General features: G+C 41.2%; 1 protein-coding gene across 10 annotated transcripts in view; it reads right to left on the reverse strand.

Moving 5' to 3' along the window:
• Positions 1–26,858, reverse strand: part of LOC126959504 (neurexin-3-beta) — a 578,654-nt gene extending 551,796 nt beyond the window's left edge. For all 10 annotated transcript variants that reach the window (XM_050798732.1, XM_050798725.1, XM_050798731.1 and 7 more), the window contains exon 1: positions 25,287–26,858. In XM_050798732.1, the coding sequence (XP_050654689.1) occupies positions 25,287–25,533 (247 nt within the window). In that variant the 5' untranslated portion in view covers positions 25,534–26,858. The remainder of the gene's footprint in view (positions 1–25,286) is intronic.
• Positions 26,859–27,759: the final 901 nt, after the last annotated feature.

Genomic DNA, 27,759 nt, shown 5'->3' on the forward strand with positions numbered 1-27,759 from the left:
CATGAAAGTGCCATTATAATGAAGCATAAAAAGGAATAGTTGTCAAAATGAGGAGACTTCAACAAGGATGCGTGCATTATCTTCAGAGGGAATATACAGTCTAGTGTGGCTGTGATGTCTTGTTTTTCATCCCCCACCTATGGGCCGAATAAAATAGAATCAATGTATATTTATCACTCTGGAAAGGATTTAAGCTGACAAAGCATCCCAACTCACAGAGAAGCTCTGCAGCACTGCAAATGTCCCCAGAGAGAAAGAGAACTTAGGGTGAACACATGCTCATTTCAATGATGGAATCACATCACACATTTTCATGCAGCCTGGTGGCTATTTCACACTGGAATACACCTGTCTTTTCAGGTTAAAACAAACATATTGTTCTTGAAGTTTCCATAGATTTAGAGTAATATCCCAGTCCCATTGACACCAGGATTTCAATAACATCCCACTCTGACCCCATTTATTTGTTAGGATTGTATCTTATCTGAACCAGGAACCACCTTAGGGATCTTTCAATGTAAGTTTGCCTCACTGGACAGATGAGGAAACTGAGGGCAGGTGAGGTGAAGCCACTGGGATGGAATTATAAGGTTAGTTCATTATTTCTATGGTAGCTAGTGGAATCTTTGAAACAGTCACAAACATATGCAGAAGGTATTAGGTGAAATTGGTAAGTTAAAAATGGCAGAAGGAGGAATTTTGAGGCCAGAGGAAAAAAACTAATCCCTGAGGTTCTGGCCCTCATTCTGTCCTGAGTGTATTACTTTGGCAAAGTCATTTACTTTCTATGAACCTCAGTTCCTTATCTTGAAAATGTGTTTCTGGCTGAGATGACCTCTATGATTCCTTCCATCTGTAAAATGTCAGGGTACAAATGCTGCTTACTTCATCTAGCTCTGTGTTTGTCAATAAGTTTCCAAAGATATGTTGGCTGTGGAATCTCTTAAGTGCTAGAAAAATGTCCTGAGAACCAAGTAGCCAGGATTCTGAAAACGTACGAAGTCCATAGTGAGAAGATTAAGGTTTGCACAGGACTTTGTATGTTAATTTCACCAGCGATTATGATAATAATAATGACTGGCATTTATCTGAGTATTTATGAATGCTAGGCATTAAGCTAATATACACATATTAGCTCATAAATACCACTGTACATACCATATTAGCTCTTAAATCATCACATACTACATAAATGGGTAATTTTAAAAATACCCATTTTACAGATGAAGAACATGAAAAAGAGACTAGAAAAAGAAACTTGCCCAAGGTTACATGGCTAACAAGTAGTAGAGCCAGAAGTCAATCACAGACAGCAGTCTAGAGATGCCAACAGCATTGCTGTGCTTCTGGCAGGCTGCAAGATTCAGAATCTTCAGGATGTTCCTAAGGGTATGTTTGGAGAGTTACAGATGCTTTAGGGACAGAGTCTCATATAAATGTTTGCCTTTAGCACCAAGCAAGGCCTGTGTTAAATAAATGTTATTGAAGGCATGGTGTTAACAGGTGTTAAAGTAAATTAAAATAGGGACCTTGAAGAATGCTTCAATGGTGGAAGAATTCCTGAGCAGACAGAGCCAGTTAGGCCTCATAAGTGGCCTTAGCCTTGCTTGAATTGCAAACATCAGCAGAACTATAACTTGAGCTATTTCTTGTAAATGCCTATAATAATGACAAACAGAACTTAAGCTCAACCGATCACACTTATAATTACATAACTAGGAATTTCCCAGCAAAGACAGCTTTATAACTGTAATCAAGCAAATATTTTATTTGCATTATTCTGCATTCTCTTTATAAAACCTTAGTTCTCATACTTCTTCATTGGAATCCCCATACCACTTCTGGTTTGGAGCTGCCCAATTCATGAATCTCTGGTTGCTCAAACGAACTCTTTAAAATTTTACTGTGCTTCAATTTACCTTTTTAACACAGGTCACTTTTTACTGTTGCTCACTAACATACAGGGCAATGGGTGGAAATGTAGAGATTTCCTTACACCACAACCTCTTAGACCACGCCTCTCTTTTCTGGACAGCTTTAAATGCAAAATGCCTACAGAGTGAGGGAACTGATTTGCAGCCATATATTTGGGAACTCTGATACTCACCTTGCTGCTGAATGAACTGTCCCCTAATGGGGCCAGGAGACACACACCTACTATCTCTAGGCATTTTCATCCCACACCACCAATCTCTATGACTAAATGCAGTGTATCCCATTCTCCTTTCATTGTACCACACTGCTCAGCTAGCACGTTTCCCTTGTTTGTGTAATTCTTGAGTAGGAATTTAAAAGGGTTATGTGAGATGATAATTGTAAAAATACTTTGTAAACCTTAACGTATGAAGCAAATGTTAAAAGGTGCCATTGTTGTTGCTGCTGATGTCACTACTGCTATTATTACCACCACCATTACTATTCTTTTAGTATGTTATTACTACTGGAGCATAAATCTCAAAGTGTAGAGATTTCCCCAGGGCAGCCAAACCTTTAAAGGCCTAAGGCAGAGATTGGGAAGCCCAATCCAGTCCTCTGTGCCTTTTGTAAATAATGTTATCCTGGATACAGTGCTACCCACTTCTTTACTTATTGTCTGTGGTTGCTTCTCAGTCATAAATGCAGAATTGACTAGTGGCAATGGAGATCTTTCTGGTGTGAAAAGCCAAAAATATTTATTATCTGGCCCTTTACCCCACCCCCCCCCCACAAAAAAATTTGACAACTTCTGGCCTCAGTTGATCACAAGTAGGTGGCTTGTACCTCAGTCTTTGACAGGAAGTCTAAAAAATAGTAAATTATTTCACAAGGGATGTGCAGTGTTGCAGAGGAGAAATGTCAAGAAGCAAAAAGGCATTTCCCATTCCCATTAACTCCAATACTCTCGTCATGCCCTTTGACCTATCCAGACCTCATTTCCTGCACAAGGCAGAAAGAGTGGCCAGATAAGATGTTAGATTAGAATCACAATATGACCTAGTAAGTCCTTTCTGATTCGAAAAGTCTGTATTGCTTCATGATTTTTAGTTTCTTGCTAATCACACTATTAGATCAAGTAGCTGGTATTTTGACCTGTCAGTAACTAAGAAGACTTTCCAAAGAAGATCTAGACAAGAGCTGATGGAAAAATTCCTAAATGCATCTTTATACTGCTCGTGAAGGGTATTCCCTAAAGCCCCAAGCCTGGAAGAGGCAGGGTAGTGCAGTAGGAAGGCATGAGCTTTGGGGGTTTGGATTCCTACATTGCAACACATATGTTGGGTAAGTTACTTAACCTCCCAGAGCTATAGTTTCCTATTGATACAGTTTGGATGTTTGTCCCCTCCAAATTTCATGTTGAAATGTGATCCCCAACATTGGAGGTGGGGCCTGGAGGGAAGTGTTTGGATCACGAGGGAAGGTTCCTCATGAATGGCTTGGTGGTCTGTGTGGTCTATTTTCACACTGTTATAAAGAACCACCTGAGACTGGGTAATTTATAAAGAAAGGAGATATAATTGACTCGCAGTTCTATATGGCTGGGGAAGCCTGAGGAAACTTACAATCATGGCAGAAGGTGAGGGAGAACCAAGGCATATCTTACATGGCAGTAGGAGAGTGAGAGAGAGGGGAAGGGTCACACTTTTAAACCATCAAACCTCCTGAGAACTCACCATCATGAGAACAGGATGGGGGAAACCGCTCTCAAGATCCAATCACCTCCCACTAGGTCCCTCCCTCTGCACATGGGGATAGAAAATTCAAGATGAGATTTGGGTGGGGACACAGAGCCAAACCATATCATGCCCTTCTTGAAATAATGAAATCTCACTCTGTAGTTGCCATGAGATCTGATTGTTAAAAAGAGCCTGACAACTCCTCCCTTATCTCTCTTGCCATGTGGCATACCTCCCCTTTCTTTACCTTCCACCATGAGTAAAAGCTTCCTGGGGCCTCACTAGAAGCCAAGCAGATGCTGGTGCCATGCTTGTACAGTCTGCAAAACCATGAGCCCAATAAACCTCTTCTTCTAATAAATTACCCAGCCTCCGGTATTCCTTTATAGTGACACAAATGGACTAACACATCTGGGAATAGTGATATCTACCTTGTAAGAATTCTTGTAGGGATTACAGACACGGTAATATATGTAAAGCACCTGGCATATGACAAAGGTTCAATAAATGGTAACTGCTACTATTATTATTACAACCCACAGGATGTGAGGTGTTAGACTGAAACACAAAGGAGCCTCAAGAATAGAGAGAAACACCCATGCAGGCTGACATTTGAAATGCTTGATTGTCAGAAGAAAAGGTATGTTTTCTTGCCTCCCTTCAGCAAATATTTCTGGAAGAAAAGAGCTCATAGCCACAAACCTGGGAGACTGAATATTATTTGCCTACTTATTTCGATATTTCCCTAATCAAGACTGGATTCCCTCTTCTCCTTCCTTCTTCAGAATACATCTCAGTTCCCCTATTTCAACTTCAAGTCCACAAATGCATCCCTTAAGCATACACATATGTATTAATAGCTAATTCCAAAACTTCAAATGAGGAGCCATGTAGTTTTTTGTCATGTATGCACACACACACACACATATATATACACCCCACAAATACATACACACACGCACACACTTGGATATTAATCTCATATGATCTTCTGCAAGTCCAAATGATTTGTTTGAACCCTGCCTTAGAGAATCAGGCACTGTCACTTCCAAGGGATGATGTGCAAGGGTTTGATTTGCAGCTAATAGAAAAATCTATTTCTTTCAGTTTCACTTCTGTCACACAAGGACCATTGTGTTCCCTACAGTAGATTCCTTCTACTTTTGCAATAACTACCGAGATGACAGGTCTCAGGCAATAATACGAACAGCTCAGGTTGAGTGGCACCTATTAGTTTTATGACCACTGGTTCAGAATGGCCTTGAAGTGTCCACAACCCATCTTAATGAAGATGGGTAAGACAGCTGCCGATGAAATCAAATTTCTCCTCTTCCTTCCTTTCCATCTTAAAGTCCATCAAACTTTCATCTTCAGCAACAAAACAGCTGCCAGGGCAAACACTCAGCCACAGTCAATCACAGCATAGAGTCCACATGATTGTCTTTTGGAAAGTGAGCTGGGAACCTGGGCTTTGTTGCAATGATGATGCCAACTTGCAGAGAGGAAAGGAATTAGCAGATTTGCTATCTTTCTCTGAATAAAACAATGCAACAAAACTATATAGCATATTTAATGTTATATAGGAGAAATAAAAATCCTCTGAAAAGTATTATATATATGAAATCGGTAATTATGTCCCTGCAACTAGTAATAGCAATGCTCTTGTGGAGCAAAGGCAAGAGGAAATTTCCTCAATAATGCAGTATAGGCACGTGGCCTCATTCTCAGCTGATCCGAAGTAATGCTCTTCTTTATAATCCCTGCTCTGGCAAAGTCCGTTTCCCAAATCTTTATTTTCTGTGAAGGTCCAACTCAGTTATCACTTTATGGTAGATTGTTTGCAAACACAGCAAGAAACCCTCCCATCCTTGCATGCTCACCCTTTCGTAATATGATGTTACTGTTCCTCCCACTGAGACATGTCATCTATTTCCCTGCCCAGTGAATCTGGCCTGATTCTGCGACTTGCTTTGACCAGTAGAATGCAGCGAAAGTGTTCTTGTATGGTTTCCAAGCTCTCAAGGGTTGCTGCTCCTGTTATATCCCTCTCTGGGAGGCAGCCCTGAGACCACCATGTGAAGGAGTCAACATTAGCCAAGATGAGAGGTCATGTGGCACAGAGATATCACCTGAGGCTCCTCAGCCTAATAACCAGAACCAACTGTCAGATATGTGTAGGAGACCATATTAGACCATCATCATCCCCCGTCTATCTGCCAGATAAATGGAGCTACATGAGGGACCTCATGTAAGATCATCTCACCTACCCAGCTGAATCAAGTTTAAACTGCTGACCCACAGAATCACAAGCAAATAATATGCCCATTTTAAACACAACTGTTTAGTATAGTTTGTTTTGTAGCAATGGCTAACTAAACTACACTTAATCTATGAGGATTTCCCCAGTGTCTGGTAGAAAGCACACTGTGCAATTAGAGAAATGAGTTTAAATCTTTGTTCTACTACTTAGTAACTTTTGACCTAGGCCAGATTACTTAACATTTGAATGTCATTGAAGATGAAATGCTAAAAATTCACCTGCTGGGGGGATCATATGAGACAACACATGTAAGCACTTCAACATAGTGCTTGGCATGTAGGGGACACTCATTCTTTTGATACTTGTAGCTTTCCACTATTTTTTAGTTACTTGAGTGACTTAAGCTGTTAGATTTTCCAACACAGGAACTTTATTGATCTTTGTGTCACTTGTAATATATTGTGCAATGTCTTATACATGGCTGACATTCAATGCATACATGCTGAATGGATGCTCAAATATCCCCCACTATATAGCTTGGCTTCATGCTGTCATATTTCTTGGGATTTCTGGAAGTGGTATACAAGTAGGATTGTGGGAAAATAGATCCTGTAACCTTGGTTAAGTACCTATACTTCTTGAATCCTCCATCTAGGTATCTTTTAAAAGCAGAAAATTGTCTGTCACACCCAAGATTCCTTGCAGCCCTAAAACTTATAACCATGATACTGGTTATCATTTACTGAATACTCATTAATATGCCTGATTCTTTACTAAGTCTTTTGGGTATATAAACATGTTTAATCACAACAGATGTGCCATATAGGTTTTATTATGGCCATTTTCATACCAGCAAGTTTAAATCTGTGGGCAGGGGTCCGCAAATTAGGTGGTCTTGTTTTTGCAAATAAAGTTTCACTGTGATATAGTCACAGTCATTTGTTTGCATATTGTCTGTGGTTGCATTCACATTACAGTGGTAGTGTTGAGTAGTTGTTGTGGCAGAGACTATATTGCTTGCAAAGCTGAAAATGTTTACTCTCTGGTCCTTTACAGGAAAGGTTTGCTAACCTCTGGGTGACCTTCTGAGAAAGTGATCAGTGACACTCAGATATGTGGAGTTAAAAGCTCACATTTGGTCCTCTACACTACGTTGCTTCTTATTGTCTCACTTGCTTAATCATTTACTCATTACACCTTATCTTTCAAATAGCAGCTCACCGGCAAGTATGTGGTGAGAAAAAAATGTTAAGACCTCTGAAAGAGCAGCTGAAGAAATGTCAACTGCAGAACCATGGTCTCCCTATTCATGTATCTGGTTAAGAACGCTCGATCATCTGGCCTTCTGTAGCTAGAAGCCATGGAGCCACACTTGGCACTAATTGAAAAATAAGCAGTGAAAAGATTTGCTTTCAACACAAATTTGAATGACTGGAATTATATCTTTATTATCTGAAGTGGGTGCTTGTGATTTGTCTACCTATTCTGGTATCAGGAAGAAATACCACAGAAATTAGCCTCTGGCTGGTCATGTCATTATAAGCCAGTTATAGCCCATTTTTAGAAAATCTGATGGATATAAAATCAACCTGCTCATACAAATGAATTTCAGATTTGTTATGCATAATACAAAATTACCTGGTGCTTCAGAAATAAAGGATTCAGCACTGAAAAATGAGGAACTTAAATAAAAGAAACCTGTTAAAAAATAGACAGAAATGAAGACAAACATCTCTGAACTGATAAACTACATTGACTGGGAAATGTAATTGAATTTACAAAGAAAAGTGATAATTAAATAGCCATCTTTTTAGAAACAATACTCTCCTACAAAGGGGCATAATGGGGAACATAAAACAGCACTTTAAAAGTTGTGAAGCACTATATAAATGAGAGGCATTATATTTATTTTTCTCTCCGTTACTGGTTTTAATCCTGATCACTAGTAATTTGAAAAGGCCCTTTGGCCTCTTCTTTGCAGTGCTGGTTTGCTACCCACTCACACCTGTGCAAATTCTGAGTCCCACTTGGAAATGTTCCTTCTATGCATCTCCATTTATCTAGCCTCAATGACACCACTCTGTCCTTAACTTTCCCTTTGATGATTTTCAAAGTTTGCTAATGAGTCCTTCCAAATTCAGTCTCTTGTCATTCCAATTCAGCCTACATGGTGCTGCCAGAATATTTTTTAAACTCATTTTATTTATTCATCCAACATTAGATGATTACCTGTTTGTTACAACCCCAGTGATTATGCTAGAAAAAAAAACAGATGTAGTCTCTGATGAGATAAAATACAGGTTGCCAGATAAAATACAGGATGCCCAGTTAAATTTGAATTTCAAATAAACAACAAAATTTTAAAATTATAAGTATATTTCAAATATTGCACAGGACATACTTGTGCTCTTAAAAAGTCAGTTATTTATCTGAATACAAATTTAACTGGGTGTCTTGCATTTTTATTTTCTAAATCTAACAATCCTGTCTAACCCCAGTGGAATCTACTTAGGAAATGGATATTAATCAAATAATCTCACAACCAAATGTATAAAAAGGAGTTGTGAAATAAGCAACAGGGGAGAGTTCTAGAAGGTTATGAGAACCTATGTTCTGGGAATTTGAATTTCTCAAAGAAATGGCAGGGGGATTTCTTTGAGGAGGTGCTACACTAAAGAAGAGTTCTTAGTTCTGAGTAGGCGACCATCAGAGGAAGAAATCAGGATGCTGCTTAAATAGGATGAGCAAAGGCAAGTCTGTAGTGGTGAATATGAGTGGCTGGGAGAAGGCCAGGGGGCTGGAATAAAGAAGGCAGAAGGACTTTTGAGTGATGAGGCTAAAAGTGCTATGCTAGTGATGCCAGATCACTCAGGAACTGCTAGGCCACATTAAACATTTTCATCTTGATTTGGAGAGCACTGGAAACAGTGAAGAAAGAGGCTTATTTATTTATTTATTATTTGCTTTTGTTTTATCTTTTTAAGCCAGGGATTTACAAAACCAGTTTTATATTTTGAAAAGATACAGCACCGACCTATAAGATTTAAGCATCAACTTCTCAGCCTTGACCATTTTTTTCTCTTTAAATAGTGATAATGATAAAAGAATTACAGGGCAATTGAAAGGGACAAGTCATATAGTATTTACATTACTGATCTGAAAACTGTAAGTGCCAAAGCTGTCCATTATAATTATAGTTATTACTCAATGTCCTCCCTAAAAGAGCCCCAACCTCCTTCACCAACCCTTCTCACAACAGAGCTCTACAAGCCCATCACTCAGCAAATGGAGTCACTGATTCCGGAACATCTAATTTTTTTCCCAAGTGTATTTCACCCCATCTCCTGCATGCCTGTGGAAATAATTCTTCAAAACATGATATAAAGTTTATTTCTCCTATGAAACACTTTTTAATAACCTAATTGGTTGTGACATCTTCCCCTCTAAATCCCCACGGTACTTTCTACTTATCTCATGATATTTGTCACATTACAACATGCATTAAAACACTGTATATTCTTACCTTTTCAACCCACTCACTCTTTTTTTTCATTAATGAGTGTCATTAAGCACCTTTTGTAAAAGAAGAACTATGTCAGCCAATCAAAATATAGAAATGAATGACTCATTCCTTACCCTTAAGAAAGGCAGAGCCTAATGAGGAAAACAATCACCATCAATAAATAACAGCAACACAATGTTACGTGTTTAATAAAATGAGAGCTGTTCCACCGAGGCATGAACCTCTTGTAGGCAAGGCTCAAATCTTATTTATGTTTAAGAGTCTGACACCCAGGACAGTGCCTGGAAAACAGTAGAAGACTTAATATATGTTTAATATTTTTTGTTATTCAATGAGAAAACTGCTATAGAAAAAAAAAAACACAGAAGGCTGAGGAACGCACTGTGCAGTGGGAGATAGGGAAAACTTTGCAGACCAGATATTAAGGTGTGAGCTGTAATGTGAAAAATTATTAGCAGTCTACCAAATAGGAGAGATTCTCAATCAAGAGAAAAGAGAAAAGTACAAACTAAAATGAACTAAAACTGTAATGTTTTTAAAGGGTCTACTGAGTATTGAGGTTAAAATGCTAGGTGGGAGTCCATATTTGTGAAGCACCTATGCCGTTTATTCATCCATCCCTTTATTCAGCAATGTTTATGAAAACTCAGTCTTTGCTAGTCACTTCCTTAGGTACTGGGAGTACAACCATGAACAAACAAGGTCTCTGCTCTCAGAGCTTTCACTTCAGTGGGTTAATGGCAGCAATACACACATAAGGAACCATAAGAGAGATATTCAAGCTACAGTGAAAACAAAACAAGGTGGTATGCTGGAGAGACACATGAAAGAGAGCTTTTTGTTTTTAATTTTTTCATATAATCTTGCTCCTTCTAAAAAAGAGTGCTTTTTAGACTGGGTCATTAAGGAAGGGCTCTTGCGGGGATAACATTGAAGTTGAAGCCTGATGTATAAGAAGGAGTGGCCGGCCGCATGGCAATCTGGATGAAAACATCCCAGAGAAAAGGAACTGATCATACAAAGGCCCTATGGTGGTAGCAAGATTGATATATTCAAGGGGGAAAAAAAAGGAAAAAGAAAAAGATGAAGGTGAAGGTGGTCAAAGATCATGTTAGGAGGTGAAGTTGGAGATACGCAGGGGCCAGATCATAAAGATAAGGAGTCAGCCTTTGTTCTGAGTACAGAGGAAATGACATGAAGAGCCCATGGAAGAGCGGCATGATCAGACTGGTGTTTCAAATGGATGGCTTCAGTGGTGAGGGAAACATGGACAGGAAGGAAAAAGAGAAGCTGAGAAAGGTCTGTTAAGGGACGTTGTTGCAACTGTTTAGGTGATATGGTTGAAAATGCAATAGAGACGGAAAGGATAGATCTAAGCATCATTTTAATGAATTGTAACCACGTTGTAAGCTTTTGAGGGCAAAGCTCATATTTCACATTCCAGTTCAGAGCATGAACCAGTGCCTTGAATTGCTCATCATAAGTACTCAATAATAAAGTATGAATTCCAGTGCATTTCTTTTGTAAACACTCCTCTCTGCTGTTTACCTATCCCTCTTATACTGAAGAATCCAGAAATTCTATACAGGATTCTAGGTCATACAGGGTGATATAATAGAAGCTGGGTAGCAGTTTTTGCTTTGTCACTTAATACTTGAATGACTCTGGTCAAGTCATTTATGCTTCTTTGGTTTTGATTACATAAGCTAAAAAAAATAATGGAACAAATAACAGTCATACCACTTGTCTTCCTACCACACAAGGCTGTGCTGTGGATCAAATAAATACCATGAATTTTCTCTGTAACACTGTACAGCATTCTATAAATAGCAGTAATATTAGAGGGATATACCCAAACTACATCAACCACAAAGAGAAACTGGCCAAAATTTTGAATACTGATTTCACGTGTTGTAACTAATATTGAATGACTTGATAACATACCCTTTCCTATGTAATAATTACCCAAGTTACACACTACGTTATTTACCAAGTCATTGACTTAAAATACACAACACCTAATGTGTGCAAGAAAATATGCTAGGTATCTAGGGGAAATAAAGATAAAATAATCACAGAAAAATCAACCATCCTCCCTTTTAGTGTCATGCTCCTAAACTGCAGCACGACCCTCAGATACTTCCTTTTTATGGACAGATTGTACATTTTTCTTTTTATGACAAGCCATCTTCAGTCAAGAGCTCCTTGGGTAGTTAATGGTGTCTTGTGATGATCCTTAAAACTCTCCTCTCATTTTACTCTTGATTAAAAAGAAAGAATGCGCGGGATCTAAGCCCTTGACTGATTTACGCTTCAATTTAATTTCTCCCTTTCTCTTTCCTCTTTCTTTTCACTGGATAAAACCTTCCATGTAATTAGGCTCAAAAGCTCTCTTCAAACAGTTTGATTGAACTGCAGCATGCTGAATTTCCCCTTTAGGCTGCTGGGGCAGAGAGAAAGCAGGAGACCCTGTGAGGGGGTGGCATGCCTGAGATGGAGTGGGAGCTGCACTCTGGATGGCAATTACAGGAAACAGTGCGAGTGTCTGGAGTATCTTGGTTGTCATGCTGCTCTCAGGTCCTTCTGTGCTCATTTGTTACTCAAGTTGTGCTGGAGACAATCCCAGTCTCCCAGTCCACAGCAAAACAGATGACACCTGGAAAGCTTGAGTGCTAACATTGTGATGCAGTAGAAAGAGACTGAACAGAGAAGCTGAAAGCTTGCATGTTACCCTCACCTTGCCTCTAATTTGAAAAGTGTGATTTGGGAAAACTATTCACAAACTTCTGGTCTATTAGTTTTTTCACATGAAAAATAACTTGATTGAAAAGAGCCTCTAAAGACCTCTTGCAGGTTTAGCATTTGATGATTCCACAAATGGAAAGCAGATTTTGAATCCAAAGAAAGTTCTTCATCAGAACATTGTTTTAGGGGCATCATCATTCCTCAGGGCCTGGGGAACTTGGTGATGAGGTTGTGGATCTATTTCTCAGGGACCAATATCAAGTTACTTTGTGAAAGGAAATAAAAGGAACTATCTCTGGATTTTCTGAAACAGAGTTCTTAATAATAATTAGTTTAACCAGTCTTTAACAGCTAACAGATGATGAGGTTACCAATACATACACATAAAATGGCTCCCTGGCATGAAAAAAACAAGAAACATGAAAACATAAGTCATCCCAAAGAAGGGGGTTGTCTATATAAGGCCAAGACTCTAGATTTACCTTCCTATTTCACATAAAAGCTGTCCTCTCCTGAAATTATTATTGACATGTTGACATGAGCCTGTGACAACACTGCACTGATAAATGATGCCAGAGCAGTAGAAGCAGATACTGAAACCTCCCTAGGTCTGTAATGCATGGCAGACTTAGTTCTCATGTCTGATCTTTACATTTTAGGCTAGGAACTAATTGGCCTGCTATGAAGGTTTTCTGTTACCTCGTTTAATCTGGCTGACACATTTACCTATGTGTGCAAGCAAACACACACATATTCACTGAAGTTGGAAACCCACTGCCCCGCTTGACATATTCATTAGTTTCACCCTCATATTTAAAGAACTATTACCATATGTACTAAGGGCCAAGAGTAAAAGTAGATTCAAGGTGACCTAATAAGATCTGATAAGGCTGGGGAAGTATTTTAGAAATCATTGGAATTTTGCCTTTTGGCATTAATGAAAGATGAATGCCACACTTGTGAAGGCAAAGCTGGCAGGCCACCACACAACCATTACCCACAATTCCCTTTCTTTCAGGTGAGAGAATTAAAATCAGGAAAGTTTGGTTGCTTGCCTAAAATCGTAAGTTGGGGAGAAAGCCTATCATAATTACTGGAAAAGAAACTTCCTGAAAAAACAGATTCTTAGAGTAAATTAAACATGAGGAGAATGAGGCATCAACGGGCTTCCATGTCAAAGGAGAGGGGATTCCTCACTTTTGGGTCCTTGATTGAAGATGTAACCATTCATTGCCAGCAGATTCTGGAACTGGGGTGAGTTTCCAAAGGCTGTTTTGAAAAGCCTCTCCTGTAATGTGATAGAATTTGTAAAGCTAGGGAAGCGTTCTGATTAGTTGCTTTCAGTATCCGGAAACAGTTCTACATTTGCACAGATTACCTGACCTAAGAGTTCAACAGATGCTATGGGCTAACTGCTTAGTAAGTGGAAGAACTTGAGTGAGTTGCTTAACCCTCTGGGGCTCAGTTTCTGTTCCTATAAATTCACGATAACAATATTGCCTACCTTGAAGGATGGTCAGTAAAGATTAAATGCAGTAAGCTAAAGTATTTGTTAGAATACATGACACGAGGTAAGTCTTTACTGTTAGCGGTTAGTTTAGAAAACATTCAGAGACTTCATAATTTATCCTGTATCTAGGTAGACCCTAAGAAGTCCCTTTAAAAATGTCCCAGTATTCCATTTTAGAATACCACTTTGAAATTTTTTCCCACCATTCAGGTAATATTTCATAAATACTGAAATCTTAAGAGCACAGGGCAGGTTCAAACTGCTTAAATACCCAACCTGGTTGTGCCTTATATTACCTGTAAGACCTTAGGCAACTGACTCAAACTTTCCATATCTCCGAGTCTGCGTCTTTAAAATGGGAAAACAGGCTGGGCATGGTGGCCATGCTGGTAATCCCAGCACTTTGAGAGGCCAAGGTGGGAAGATCACTTGAGCCCAAGAGTTTGAGACTAGTCTGGACAATACCACAAGACCCTATCTCTGCTAAAATAAATAAGTAAAACCTTAAACATAGGTAAACAACTCTACCTACTTCACGGGCAAATTAAATGAACTATAACATTTAGAGAAATGTCAGGCATATTAAAAGGCAAAAATGTCAGGTATAATAAAAAGTGATCAATTGCTATAAGAAAAACAAGAAGATGTTATTGTCATTCTTATGAAAATAGAGGTTTTCTATCTTGTGTTGAATTACTCTAAGTTTGTTTTAACAAAAGAGAACATTCAAAGGTGCCCATTCCATTATGCAGAGATATTGATTCATGAAAAAAGATATATAATAATTGGCTCCTGGAAAATATAAACAATAAAACTGGCTATCCAAATCACGGGCTCCTCTCTCTGCCCAAATTATTCATGAGACCAAATTCTCCCGACAGCTGAGCTTTAACCCTTTAATCATCTTTTCAAACTTTTAAATGTACCAGAACATGGCTAGAACGGACCCGAAGGGTCTGAAGAAGTTTTGCTTTATCTGTGATCCAGTTGTTTTCTCATAAGAGACTTTCAGCTTTTATGAAAATCAGGGTTTCAAAGAAAATTTGAGTTCCTCTATTAGTTATCAATTGTAAAGAAGCCACAATGCTTTTGCTGCCTGTCACCACTTGCTGATGATAAATCTGGGATTTCAGGCCAGGAAATTAAATGACCCATAGACGCATGTTTAAAATTTTCAATGAGCATGATGGTTTTTTTTTTTTTTTTTTTTTTTTTTCCTTCTGGAACCACCAAAGCAAAATCCATCCTGGGGAATCTCTTTAGTTCCTCTTTCTACTACATCCCTGAATATGTCTGCTATGCTTATGCATTTCTTCAGGTTTTGCATGTTCTTCGTTAAATGAGTTGACTGTGCTGTGACGTCAAATTTTTGAAAACGCTCATGTCACTTTGGTGTTTGGGGTGATTATTTCTCCTACTTGTTTGAGTCTCTGCAGATAACCAGACTCTGCCTGTCTCCTCCTCCTTTCCCTTCTATGACACCACAAATGACAAAGGTGCAAAGCAAATAGATGTTAAGTAAAACACCAACGTGGGTTCAGTTTAATATCGTGCTCTATCAACCCGCTCTACTGCCTAGCAACCATGGTGGCTCACCCCGAGTTCATTTTCATTTAAATGTGCCACACAGAAAAGCAGCCTAAATATATATCGTCAGTTCTGAAGCATATAATCTGTAAACTACAGGAACAGGCAGATCATTTCCATTAGTTTCTTATGTAGCAAAAACCACAATTTTCACCCAAAGAGTGTAATTATATTCAAATTCTGAACGACTGCCTCGGAAATAGTTGAAATTCATAGTTTGGGGGGAAGTCACTCAGGAGTGAATATACATGGTTATGTTTTAACGTGGGGGGTGAGAGGAATATTTCAAAACAATAAAAAAGGAAGGGCAGGATAGCATCTCGGAAAATGTGGCTTGCTGGTTTCCAGGGGCTTTATGTTTTCATAGCCACTCAATAGCTGGTAAGCAAGAGGTCAGGACTGGGGCTGTGGACAGGTCTTCAAACAAGATCCTGGTCACAACTTCCAGATGAGGAACAGCAACAGGTGAGCAGACAGGTCATTTCTTTCCTGCTTTCTGGCAAGTGACATTCAACTAGGACAGGAAGTGTCTCCTTTCACAGAACCCTGAATCTGAGTACTCTTTCACACTGAGGTCTCCTATACAAAGGAAGTCTTCAGAACACCCCAAGAAACCCTACCTTGGCACACAAAGCCAGGCACCTATTAGAAGGATTCTTACAATTTTTTTTTTCTTTGAGATGGAGTTTTTCTCTCATCACCCAGGCTGGAGTGCAAATGGCGCGATCTCGGCTCACTGCAACCTCCGCCTCCCAGGTTCAAGCAATTCTCCTGCCTCAGCATCCTGAGTAGCTGGGATTACAGGCATGTGCCACCATGCCCAGCTAATTTTTTTTTATTTTTAGTAGAGATGAGGTTTCACCACATTGGCCAGGCTGGTCTCAAACTCCTGACCTCAGGCGATCCAGCCGCCTTGGCCTCCCAAAGTGCTGGGATTACAGGTGTCAGCCACTGTGCCCAGCCAATAATTAATGTTAATGGAAGGCCTGAAAAGTCCAACACTGGCAGAATACATGCCTGAAGACATAATCTGGATAAGAAGAGACTGCTCTGAAGAAAGAGAGACGGGGAACAAGTTTGTAATTTAAGAAAGTGTCTTGAAGGACTGAGAAGCAGAAGAAAGAAAGGGCAATGGACTCAGAGTGATAACATCTGTGCTCCTGACCAGTCCTGACACTAACTGGATGCTCTTAGTTGAGTCCTCACCCTGCCTACCTGGAACATTGAGCTCTCTCATATCTCTAAGTTCTATGAGCCCATTGATGTGCTTTTGAAGGGTGCGTAACTTCCCATGCCTTTGCTTCTATTATAAACTAGCATCCCTCCTTTCCTAATGCATGAGATTTGATCATGTCGAACCTCACTCAATCATTCATTCATTCATTCAAAAAAACACACATATCAGTTATGAATGTTTCGTCAGTCTGCTCCTTTTAATTGCTATCTCCTTGGGTTGAAATGGGTTGCATTGGACAGTCTTGTAGACACTTTGGAAAGGTGTGTTAGCCGCATTAATCAAAGTGCTTCATTAATCTGTGCACTTTATTTCTGACAAAAGAGCTTGATGTGTTTGTGTAGTCTGTTTCTTGAGTTGACAGACTGTGTGGTACAGCAGAAAGACCAAGAGTTTTGTGGTCACAACCAGGTTTGAATCCTGGCTTTAACACCATATTAATCAAGCCACTAAACCTCTCTGAGTCTCAGTGTTTTTAATTATAAAATAGGCACTTTATTAGGTTCAAAGGCTAGCGAGGACTAAATGAAGTCATATATGTAAAGCATTTGGAAGACTACCTGTACACAGTGGGTGTATAATTCATGTGTTGGTGTATAATTAAAGCAAGTCTCTCTCAAAATCCTAACTGTAAGTAGAAATACACCATTTCCTCTTTATAAACCCAGTTGCTAGTCTGCCCCCTGCTCTGATATGGCTAAACACAGCAGAACATTTTAAACATAACATATAGCTCCTTTCTAGTATTATTAAGGTGTGTTTAAATGAAAGCTGCATTCTTCCCATCTCAGCATGACTGCACTGAAGTTGGATTGTGGGCTTTATAACATCACAGTGTGCCACTCTGGTACATTATGCTGCTTCTGTCTGAGGGGAAAAGAGAAAATCTGGCTCATGGCTTTGGCATAAGTTATTATGATAGTCAAGAAAATAGACCTATAAAATACTGGCAGACTTGTAGAACTCAGATAGGTTTGAGATGCACAGTGGTGTCTTTAAAGACATACAAATCAGAGACTCATGCAGTTCTCGTGCTGGAAAACATTTGGAGAGATCATCTCACTCAACTCTCTCATTGTACAAATGAGGAAGAAATGAAAAGGAAAGTTTTCCCTAGCTATGGCATTAAGGTGCTTTCATACTACATGCCATGCAGAAAACTACAGGTAAAGCAAAGAATATAGGTTAGGAAATCAAGATATCACACAGAATGTTTAAAAGTTAAAAGATTAATATAATTAAACAATAAAATGTTATAATCCAAAGTTAAAGAGGTGGCCAGGGAGAAAACTGGGGGGAAAAAATCTATGTATCAGCACCATGTCCTCTCAGTAAGAATTCTGTTTTAAATTCAGGCTTCACAAAGTCAATTCTAAGAGTTCTGGCATAAGAATGTGCTCCTATCTGCTCTACAAACTTTGAACCCTAGTAAGCCTAAGACATTGCATTAAAAGATGTTCTCCACTTCCAGATCTGAAGATAGTTGTCCCTAAAAACGCCTGCTTCTTCCTAGTACAAACCAGATTAAAAATCTTAGTTTATGATAGACACTGAGAATCATGTCGGCATGTTTGAATTCTGCACAGGTTTACTACAAATGGGATCCAATTCTGACTTTCCAAAATGATGTCAGAGTATTTCTTGGAGTCCTCTCTTTTCACTTTACTAAATCGCGGAGCTTCTAAATGATTTACTGTAATATGTTGGTCCATGCTAAAATTTGCTTGGCATGACTTTCTACCTAAGCAGACCATTACCAAAAGTCACAAGCTGACTTTTGTCCCATGCTGTGTTCTAGTGCCATAAATATGAAAATACAGTAAAGGTTTTCTCATTTACATTTACTCAGAGTACTATGCAAATGAAGTAATTTCTTGGAGGCAAAAAAGTGTGTGTATTGATAGGAAAATGAGGAGAAACAGCAGATGTATATTCTTTTTTTTTTTTTTCTGAGGCGGAGTCTCGCTCTGTCGCCCAGGCTGGAGTGCAGTGGCCTAATCTCAGCTCACTGCAAGCTCCGCCTCCCGGGTTTATGCCGTTCTCCTGCCTCAGCCTCCCGAGTAGCTGGGACTACAGGCGCCCGCCACCTCGCCCGGCTGGTTTTTTGTATTTTTTAGTAGAGACGGGTTTCAGCGTGTTAGCCAGGATGGTCTCGATCTCCTGACCTCGTGATCTGCCTGTCTCGGCCTCCCAAAGTGCTGGGATTACAGGCTTGAGCCACTGCGCCCGGCCCAGATGCATATTCTTTAAACACAATCTACCAGCCAGCAAATGATCAACATTGAAGTTTCTCTCTGTACAAGGAATTCAAAGAGGGCAGCCTTATCATGAAAATATGTCTCATAAAATATTTAACCTAGACACATTGGTTTACAATGTACAGAGCACAACTTGTCTAATCTCTCATACAATTTCTGTGATATAAGTATGGTTAACTATTATTATTGCTCACTTTAAAGGTGAACAAATTGAGTCTCAGTGAAGCCAGGTGACTTACTCAGGTTCACAAAGTTTTTTTTTTTTTTTTTTTTTTTTTTGAGACAGAGTCTCGCTCTGTCACACAGGTTGGAGTGCAGTGGCCCGATCTCAGCTTACTGCAAGCTCTACCTCCCAGGTTCATGCCATTCTCCTGCCTCAGCCTCCCGAGTAGCTGAGACTACAGGTGCCCACCACCTTGCCCGGCTAGTTTTTTGTATTTTTTAGTAGAAATGGGGTTTCAACGTGTTAGCCAGGATGGCAGGTTCACAAAGTTTCTTAGTGACTTAGTTTCTTAGAGACAAAGTTTCTTAGAACCAAAGGTTGAAGGCTATTTCCTCCAACCATAGTTGTTCCCACCTCACCTAACACGACCCTGTCCACTAGAGCACCATTATTATTTACCTATTATCATCATGAGCACACATTTTGAGCACAGAAACAAACAAAGAAAGGTATTCGCTTTCCCCAAAGATTGAATGCTTTGCTTAGGATTTAGAACAACCAGAGCTTTATACATTACATGGTCTCTCAATCATCTCACCAAGGTTCATAACCATGTCATAAAATAACAATTTACCTCATATTTGTATTTTCAGATGAACTTTCAAAAAATAAAATTGAAGAGAAAAATAATGAAATTGATGTCTATTTAAGTAACATATTTTTCAATTGAGAAATTTGAAAATTGAAAAATGAGAAATGTATACTTAGTTAACCTATATTTTTTATTTTATTCACCAAAGGCTGAGAAGTGAAAGTAGTTGGTAATTTGTGTCTCAGGAAAGGCAAAGAGTGAGCAACTGTAGTTCATAAAGGAGTCAACGGCAGGGGTGGAGGGTCTGGCTCAGAAAGGCAGCAGGTCTAGGTAAAAAAAGCATTAATATGTGGACATTAGAGCATGTGTCTGCAGTCAGACAGAATCAGTCTACGTGCAAATAAAGATCTGGACTCAGTCACAGAAGATAAATTGAGAAGAAAGCAAACATGTCTTCACTGAACTAATAGCTGTTGTTTTCCCCATATATGTAAACACAGCATTACCACTTAGGTCACTATCTTATGAATTTTGTAAATTGCAACCATTGTCACTGAAGTTTTATTTTTCTGCTGTGAAAGTTTAAGTCCAATGGGGATTCACTAAACAGTACAGCTTTACTTCTTTCCCAATAACTTGGTGGGTGGGCGGCGGGGGCGGTGAGGAGAAAGAGCATCAGCGGCTGAACTGTGTCTCTTCAAAATTCATATGTCAAAGCTTTATTCCTGGTACCTCAGATTGTGAGTGTATTTAAGGACAGGGCATTTAAAGAGATGATTAAGTTAAAATGAGGCTTTTAGGGTGGATCCTGATCCAACCGATGGATGTGCTTAAAAGAAGGGAGAATTTGGACACACAAAGAGACACCAGGGATGCATGCATGTAGATCAAGGCGAGACCCTGTGAGGACACAGTGAGAAAATGGCCATCTGTAAGTCAAGGAGAGAGATGTCAGAAAGAACTAAACCTGCTGACACCTTGATCTCAGACCTTTACTTTCCAGAGCCTTGAGCAAACAAATTTCTGTTGTTTAAACCACCCAGTCTATAGCACTTTAGTACTTTAGGCAGCCCTAGCAAACTAATATCAGGAGGAAAGTATGAATAAGTTCAAGATTAATCTTCAGAGATTTGCCTCCCTCCCTGATCACCCAGAGTTCTAGTAAAGCAAACTACTTCAGGGCTGATAAATTCATTTACTAAAATGTAAAATGAAATACACTCCTCTTTTAGATTCAAAATCTGAGGCGAAAGGAATCAAGTTCTTACTGTAAAATTTTGTCCCGCAGCTAATATGGGCAAGATTTGTGTGTGTGTGTCTTGTTTTTTGTTCTGATATCTTATCTCTCCTCTCTATGATATAGCTGCCCCTACTCCACACCACCCAGTGATCCACGTTGAAAGTCCTGAATAAATTTACACGAGGATATTATAATCATCCCATGGTGGTCTCTCAAGAACAAATTAATCTCCAGACCCACCACTTGCCAGTGAATTTTAGAGAAGAAAAACAATGCATCTAGAGGAGGCAAAGAAGGAGAAAACAATTTAATTAATTCATCACCAAGGCCAAAGATATATAAATCTTATCATTTGATCTGTCAACCAACACTATGAATTATTCAACTCCCCGAATCTCAAGAAGGCAGGCGTAAAGTGGTTAGAAAGCAGCTGGCTGAGCAGAAGAAGGCACTCAATAGATCAAAGCAAAACAAGCCCCCAAGGCTGAAAAAACTTTGGGGGTGGATCCCTGGGATAAGGAATGAGCCCAAGAAAGACTCCAGGATCATGTGTCACAAGTGGGCCCACCACCACCACTTCTGCTAAGATGGTTTGAATAGGACTTTTATACCCCCTCCTTTTCACACACCCTGGTTTCCGAGCAAGAGTTCTTCCTGCAAATATACCGTGGTGTGTTCCCTTTTAAAACTGAGCTTTCCAAGAGTTCTATGTCCTCAACTAGTCCCCACAAATGTCTACAGAGGCAGGAAACTCTGCTGTTTTGTAGAGGATAACATTTAAGGTACATACAAAACCTTGAATTCTTAGAGAAATCTGCCTTTAAACTACAAATACTGAAGCATTTTTTAGGCAGACGTACATTGGAGGTTTTGTTTGTTTGTTTGTTTTCTGTTTTTTAGTAGAGACAGGGTTTTCCCACCTTGGCCAGGCAGGTCTCGAATTCTTGACCTCAGGTGATGCCCCCACCTCGGCCTCCCAAAGTGCTGGGATTACAGGTGTGAGCCACCGTGCCCAGCCACATTGGATTTCTTAAAGGTGAGAGAGAGGGAAAAAAGAAGGAAAAAAATATACAAAAGTCGCTTATGTAATTAAAGTTTGGTAAACAAATATATTTTACTATTTATATATCTGTAATCACTAAACTACCTTGCACTTTGATTTAAAAAAAATGATATTTACATATGGAAATAAAGCCAAAGATGAAAAGGAACCTGGAGGGATATTTTAAATAACAGGATAATGTAAACCTTCATTTTATAAAGGATATTTTGATTTTATATTAATTTGGCTTGGTATTTGGATCTCCACCCACTCCTTGCACTTTTTAAAATATGGAAGCATATATATATATATATATATATATATATATATATATATATATGCTTTTGCAATTATTCCTAGCTGAACACCACAATGTCTTACTTGGTTCTGTATCTTCAGCAGTAGCACACAGCCTGGTGCAGAGTACATGCTCAATGAGTATTGACTGAATGGTGAACAGAAGAGAGCATGAACATGGGGTGAGGGACTCTAAGAGAATGGGGAAGGGCCTACTAGATTCCCATTAAGAAGAGGGTTAATCCCATCCTGAAACACAATCCTAATGTGAGACACTTTGCAGCACCCCAGATAAGTGTGGCCTTAGTCTCCCTAATTCACAAAGAATCCCAGCATCCTCTAGGCTGTCCCGGGATAAAGGCTTTAAGTAAATCTATAATATAAACAATTTTCTAAAGCTTGGAACCAAGCACAGGCAAAAGTGTAGGTAAAATATCAGCTATTTGGAGGATTTCTGTTTCTTCCATCTGTCTTAGCACGAATCCCTCTATAGGGCTGGATAGTGGGGAAAGGGGGTTGGAGCACCAACTGACGAACAGCAGCTTTGAGGACTTTGGGTTCTCAGGAAATGGGCAAGAGGAGAGCAAGTGTAGTTAAAAAACCAACAATCTCTTAAGTCCAAAGAAGATTCTTGGACTCAAGGCTCTAGCTGTGTTTTATACCAAAATCAAGGGCATTTACTTCTTCACAGACAATAGAGAGTGCTGCCTTTAACTCTGGAATAAGATTGGCAGTAAATCATCAGTAACAACCATCAGTCTCTTGGTGCCATGCCTCCTACCACCTCCACCCAAATTATTTTTTAAAACAATTGCTGTTCGCTAGGTCTTTGTCTTGGACTAGGAAAAAGCAAGTTTACACCCAGTAAGAATGAGAAGTGCATTAGCAAAGCTCTGTGGGGTCTTCTGGTCCTTTTAGTTAGAGCTGCAAAGGGTCACAGCTTGGGTGCAGAATGGGAGCCAGAAGTAGGGATATTTTGTTGATTGCTGCTTCTCTTGATTTTATGCTCAAAAACACCAATTTAATATGCAAGGAGTCTACTTAATACAGACACATTCACTCTCCAAGCCCCAAATCAATGAGTTGGGACTTCAGGATTGAAAGAGGATTCTGAAGAGTTGAATTCATTAGCTTTCTTATCTCAGCCATGCCAGACCCTGGAGTTCACTGTACTCTACAGCTCTGGTGGGTCTGAGGGCCTTTTCTGGGGTCTCTAGCCATTTACTTACTTTCTTCTTATTTTCCATCACACTGAATCTTATCAGATGTAGGTTAATGAGAAACCAGATTGGGGACCAGTCAAAAAGATTTAAAGGAGACTGAGGGACTGAGCAACTAAATAAAGGGTCATGAGTAACCTGTGCAAGTCTCAACCCCTTTATGAGAGAGAGAGAGAGAGAGAGAGAGAGAGAGAGACTGACTCTGACTTAGGGACCCTAGGGAAGTACTGCTCTGCAAATTCCATCACTTACTAGTATCTGCTGTAACTGTTTACATCCCGAACAAAAGACATCAAGACCCTGCCATCCATAACCTCTGATGCATAATCTTCCTCTCCCTGCTGATCATTTACAATAATTAGCAAAATTTAGCTAATTATCTCTAAGCATTTCCGTGTTTAATTATGGCTATTAGTAATAGTCTGTCTGGCTTCCCCCATCTCCACGCCCCTTTTTTTTTTCTGTCTTACCCACTCCCCCCAGTCCCTCTCCCCCTTAGGAGCTAAGTTTCCATATCAGTGAAATTGCTTTTTTGGTGGTTGTGGCTCTTTTCTCTCCTAGGTTTGTTTGCTTCTTTGTTTTTTTAAGGGAGCCAACACCAGACCAGCAGGAGTCACAGAGAAAAGAGCCACCAGACCAAGATCAAGCAATCCCTTATTTTCACCATCCCCCTCCACCAACCTTACAAACTGCGAGCTGCTCGACAACTCCATCAAATAAAATTTGAAGACAGAGTCAAAAAGAGCCAGAGTATGTGCTGGCATTTTCTCAATGTGCTTCCACTTACACTACAGACAGCACAGAGCAGAAGCCCAGGGCTAGGAGGCAGCAGGAAGAATCAACTTTCCGAATAGGGTCTGGATGTTATCAGTCTTCAAAATACAAGGGCAGGAACCCCCTAGTATGGTTCACGCTCCTGTTCCCTGGAGGGCTGCTCCTGCAGCCAGTCTGCGTTTGTGTGTGTCCTACTCTCCTTACCATCAGAGTGGAGTGCATAGTAAACAAATAAAGAAGCTCCTTTCTTTAGAAGGGTTTACTACAGCAAGCTCTTACCTTAGCTGCAGACATCGCCCTTTTAGAGGCAGCCGGCTAAGAGCTGAGTATCATTTTCAGAGCCATAGATCTCTTCCTTCAATAGCTATGTAAGGAGGGTTGTTTGGAGTAAAACACATCATACCTGTATTGTGTGAACAAGCCCATCTCTGCTACCTAAAAATGAAATAACATTTGCATACACGGGGAATTGAAGTTACTATCGTTTACACTTGGGTAAATTATAAATGAACTTAGCCTTATCTTACATATTGCTTCCTCACTGATAGCAATATTAGATGTGTAGTTTTAGAGATAGTTGCTTTTTCCACTAGACATGTGGACAAACATAAAGCTGCCAAAATCAACACAAATGGCCACGGGTTGTTAATTATATTTTCTGCCTTCTTATATTCAGCTACTTTTCCCTGACCATTACCACACAGGCTACTTTATAACAGTTCAATCAACTTCAGGCTGAAAACCTGATTCCTGTTGTCAGCTGTTCCCACTCCACTCCCACTAGTTCCCAAGCAAGCCCACAGCAAAGAAGGGTGAAAGCAAGGTGAACGAATATTTCTCCAAGTACAGCATTGGGACTCACCTGGTAAGTTGCCTGTCTCTGTAGGGGTGGAGAGAGTAGAAGGTTTCAAAGAGAGTGTGGTGTCTGTGCATCTATGAATGAGGGAGCGAAGGAGAAAAGAAGCCTTTAGAGAAAAGTGGAGGTGGGGGTCGCGGGCTAGGGGCAGAAAACACTAACCTTTATGAGAAAGTAGAAATTTGCTTCCCTCATGGACATACCATGTTTTTCATCATTTTAAATTCTTTTTTTTTTTTTAAGTCTCTTCCCACCTTTGACACTACCTGAAAGGCGAGTGGGTTAAGGAATTGCTATGCCCCATTAGAAGGATAAAGAGCAGAGAGACCTACCGTGCCCTCCTCGAAGGGAAACAGGGGAGCGATAGATAGAAATAGGCACTGAGTGATGCTTGCTGCCATGGAAATGGTGCTCGTGCTGAGAGTGAGACCCCGGCGAGGATGAGGTGGAGGAGGAGGAAGCTACATTAGAAGAACTCCATACAGAGCTGACGATACATCCCCAGAACAGGGACCAGATCCCAAGCGTCCAGGCCGGCCGGCGAGGAGGGCTCCGTCTCGCGTGGATTCTCAGGTGCATGGTCAACGCACGGGACCACTACAGATGGGCAGTTTGAATTCCAGCCAGTGAAGAGTAATGAAGTTCATGATGCCCAAGGGCCCATCATAGCAGGAGGAAGAGTTGCCAGAATTTGGGGAAGAGGGAAGCAATATGCTCTTTCAAGACAATGATGTTAAAAAAAAAAATACTACTTAAAGAAAAAAAAAAAAAAAGATAAAAGGCAAAGCCCCTTCTCTTTCCCGGGGCTGAAATTTAGGATGCCAGAGTCCTCCCAGGTATAGCAAACCTCCTAGGGAGCCCCGGCATGCCACGCATGTCAGGGGAAGACCGGCGCGGCTTCCTCCGGATCTCTAGGCACCGCGAGTCTGATGACTTAACTGCACACTCCTGGGAGCCACACAGGAAAGGTGGTAATGAAGGAAGAGAAGGAGGCAGCCCGAACCCCAAGTGGGTTCAGGTGAGTTTATCCCAACATCCAAGGAGTTTGAACATTTTTATTTTCCTGTTTCCACTTCCATGAGATGCAATGCAGAACTGCCAGGCAAAAGGGGGCTGCAGGTGGAAGAGTTCCTCGGGTGTTCCTGGGAGTCTCTGGGGAAGAGCGCGAGGCTTTTAACCCTGCACGTGCTGAACTAGCGCCACGGAGCAGCCGCCGGCTTCCTGGGTTTCCCAACTGGATGAAAGGCAGCAGCAGCAGCAGCCACCGCAGCCAGAGGAAGAGAACAAGCAGGACTGGAGGGAAAGAGGAGAGGAGGAGGAACCCGGTGCGGAGCAGCCACCCAAACCAACGTGGCACGGGGTGGAGGGAGGTGGGTGGGCGAAATCAGCGAGAGCGCAAGAGGAGGTCCCCGGTAGGCGGCAGAGGCGGCAGAGAGGCTGGCGGGCGCCTGCGAAGTGCGCGGACCAGGGAGGCACAGGTGAAGTGAAGCGAGGAGTTGGGGAGCCAAATTCACAAATGGGCAAGTCATATGCAAATAGCACACTCCCGAGAGCAAATCAGTGCAGCCCCAGCGCTCTGCCGAGGGACTGGCTGGCTCCGGAGGAAGGAGGGGCCAGAGCGACCCGGAATCCCGGCCCTCCCCATTCAAGCACAGGCTCGTATACACCCGCGCGAGCCTCCAGCACACGCCGCCAGCACTCCTCTCGTTCCCTCGGCTCCCGCCCCGCCGTGTGTGCGCGCGTGTGTGACACCGACAGACCGACACTGCACCTTCTTTATCACCCTTCCCCTGCTCCTCTCCCAGGCGCGTGTAACCAAACTCGGGCCATGAAGGCACCTTTTCGCAATTTGGGAGGAAAACTAAGGGCGGCGGCTAAGGCCGAAGTAGCTCCAAATAGAAATAAAAATAAACCCCTTGAGTCAGCGCGAGCGCTGGAGCTGCTTGCAGCACGCGCGCTCCTCCCCGCCTGGCGGTGGCTTGGGCGGCCACTCTCCAGGCGCGTGTGTCTCCCGGGGTTAAGATGCCCAGGGCCCTACCCGCAGGGCGAATGATGGGAATCTGAGCCCGGACTCCCAAAAGTGAAGGTGGAGTGGTGGCCCGGGTACTCCAAAGGATGAAGGGCTCCGTGGTTGGCAGCCCTTCCGGAAGGTGGCTCCCACCCCCGGTGATGGAGAGGACACTATTGGGATTCAAAATCCAGAGGTTATCGTCCGCGCCTGTAGTCCTGATCAAAAAACTTGAGAACGGGAGAGGGCCTCGTCGGCTGGCTCAAAGAGAAGTGACTGGCCTGTCCGGAACCGGCTGCAGAAGGGCTGCCCTAGGTGGGTGAAGTCCCCTGGGCGCTGGGCATCAAAGACAGCACCGTGTTTACCTCAAAACTGAACACGCAGGGGAAAGCCAGAGTGGTAGCACCTGTCCTCTGTCGTGGCCATCTGTGACTCCAGGAGGGGACTGACCCAAGGCTCTGCCAGGACACGGTAACACTGTGGACCAGGTGGCATCCACCCCTCCACTATGTCTGATGCGCAGGAAGGACAAACCCAACAAGGCTGCCCTCTCAGTCCAGGTCGTTGTCCACACAGGTCTTGCTAGCTTTGACTCCCTCCTACCATTCACCTTGGGTAAAAAGCCCATTACATTTGCAGGGAGGAAGGGGAGGTGAGTGAACAATACTTACTGCTTAAAATATATATATGTTGTATTTAGGAGGCTTTTTAAAAAGGAGCTTGTAGCACCTATTATATACTCCACTCTCATTTCAAACCCCCTGAGGATAAAGAACAAGGATTAAGACAGCCCTGTT

The sequence above is a fragment of the Macaca thibetana genome, chromosome 7 (genome assembly GCF_024542745.1).
Source record: "Macaca thibetana thibetana isolate TM-01 chromosome 7, ASM2454274v1, whole genome shotgun sequence".
NCBI classification, from domain to species: Eukaryota; Metazoa; Chordata; class Mammalia; order Primates; family Cercopithecidae; genus Macaca; species Macaca thibetana.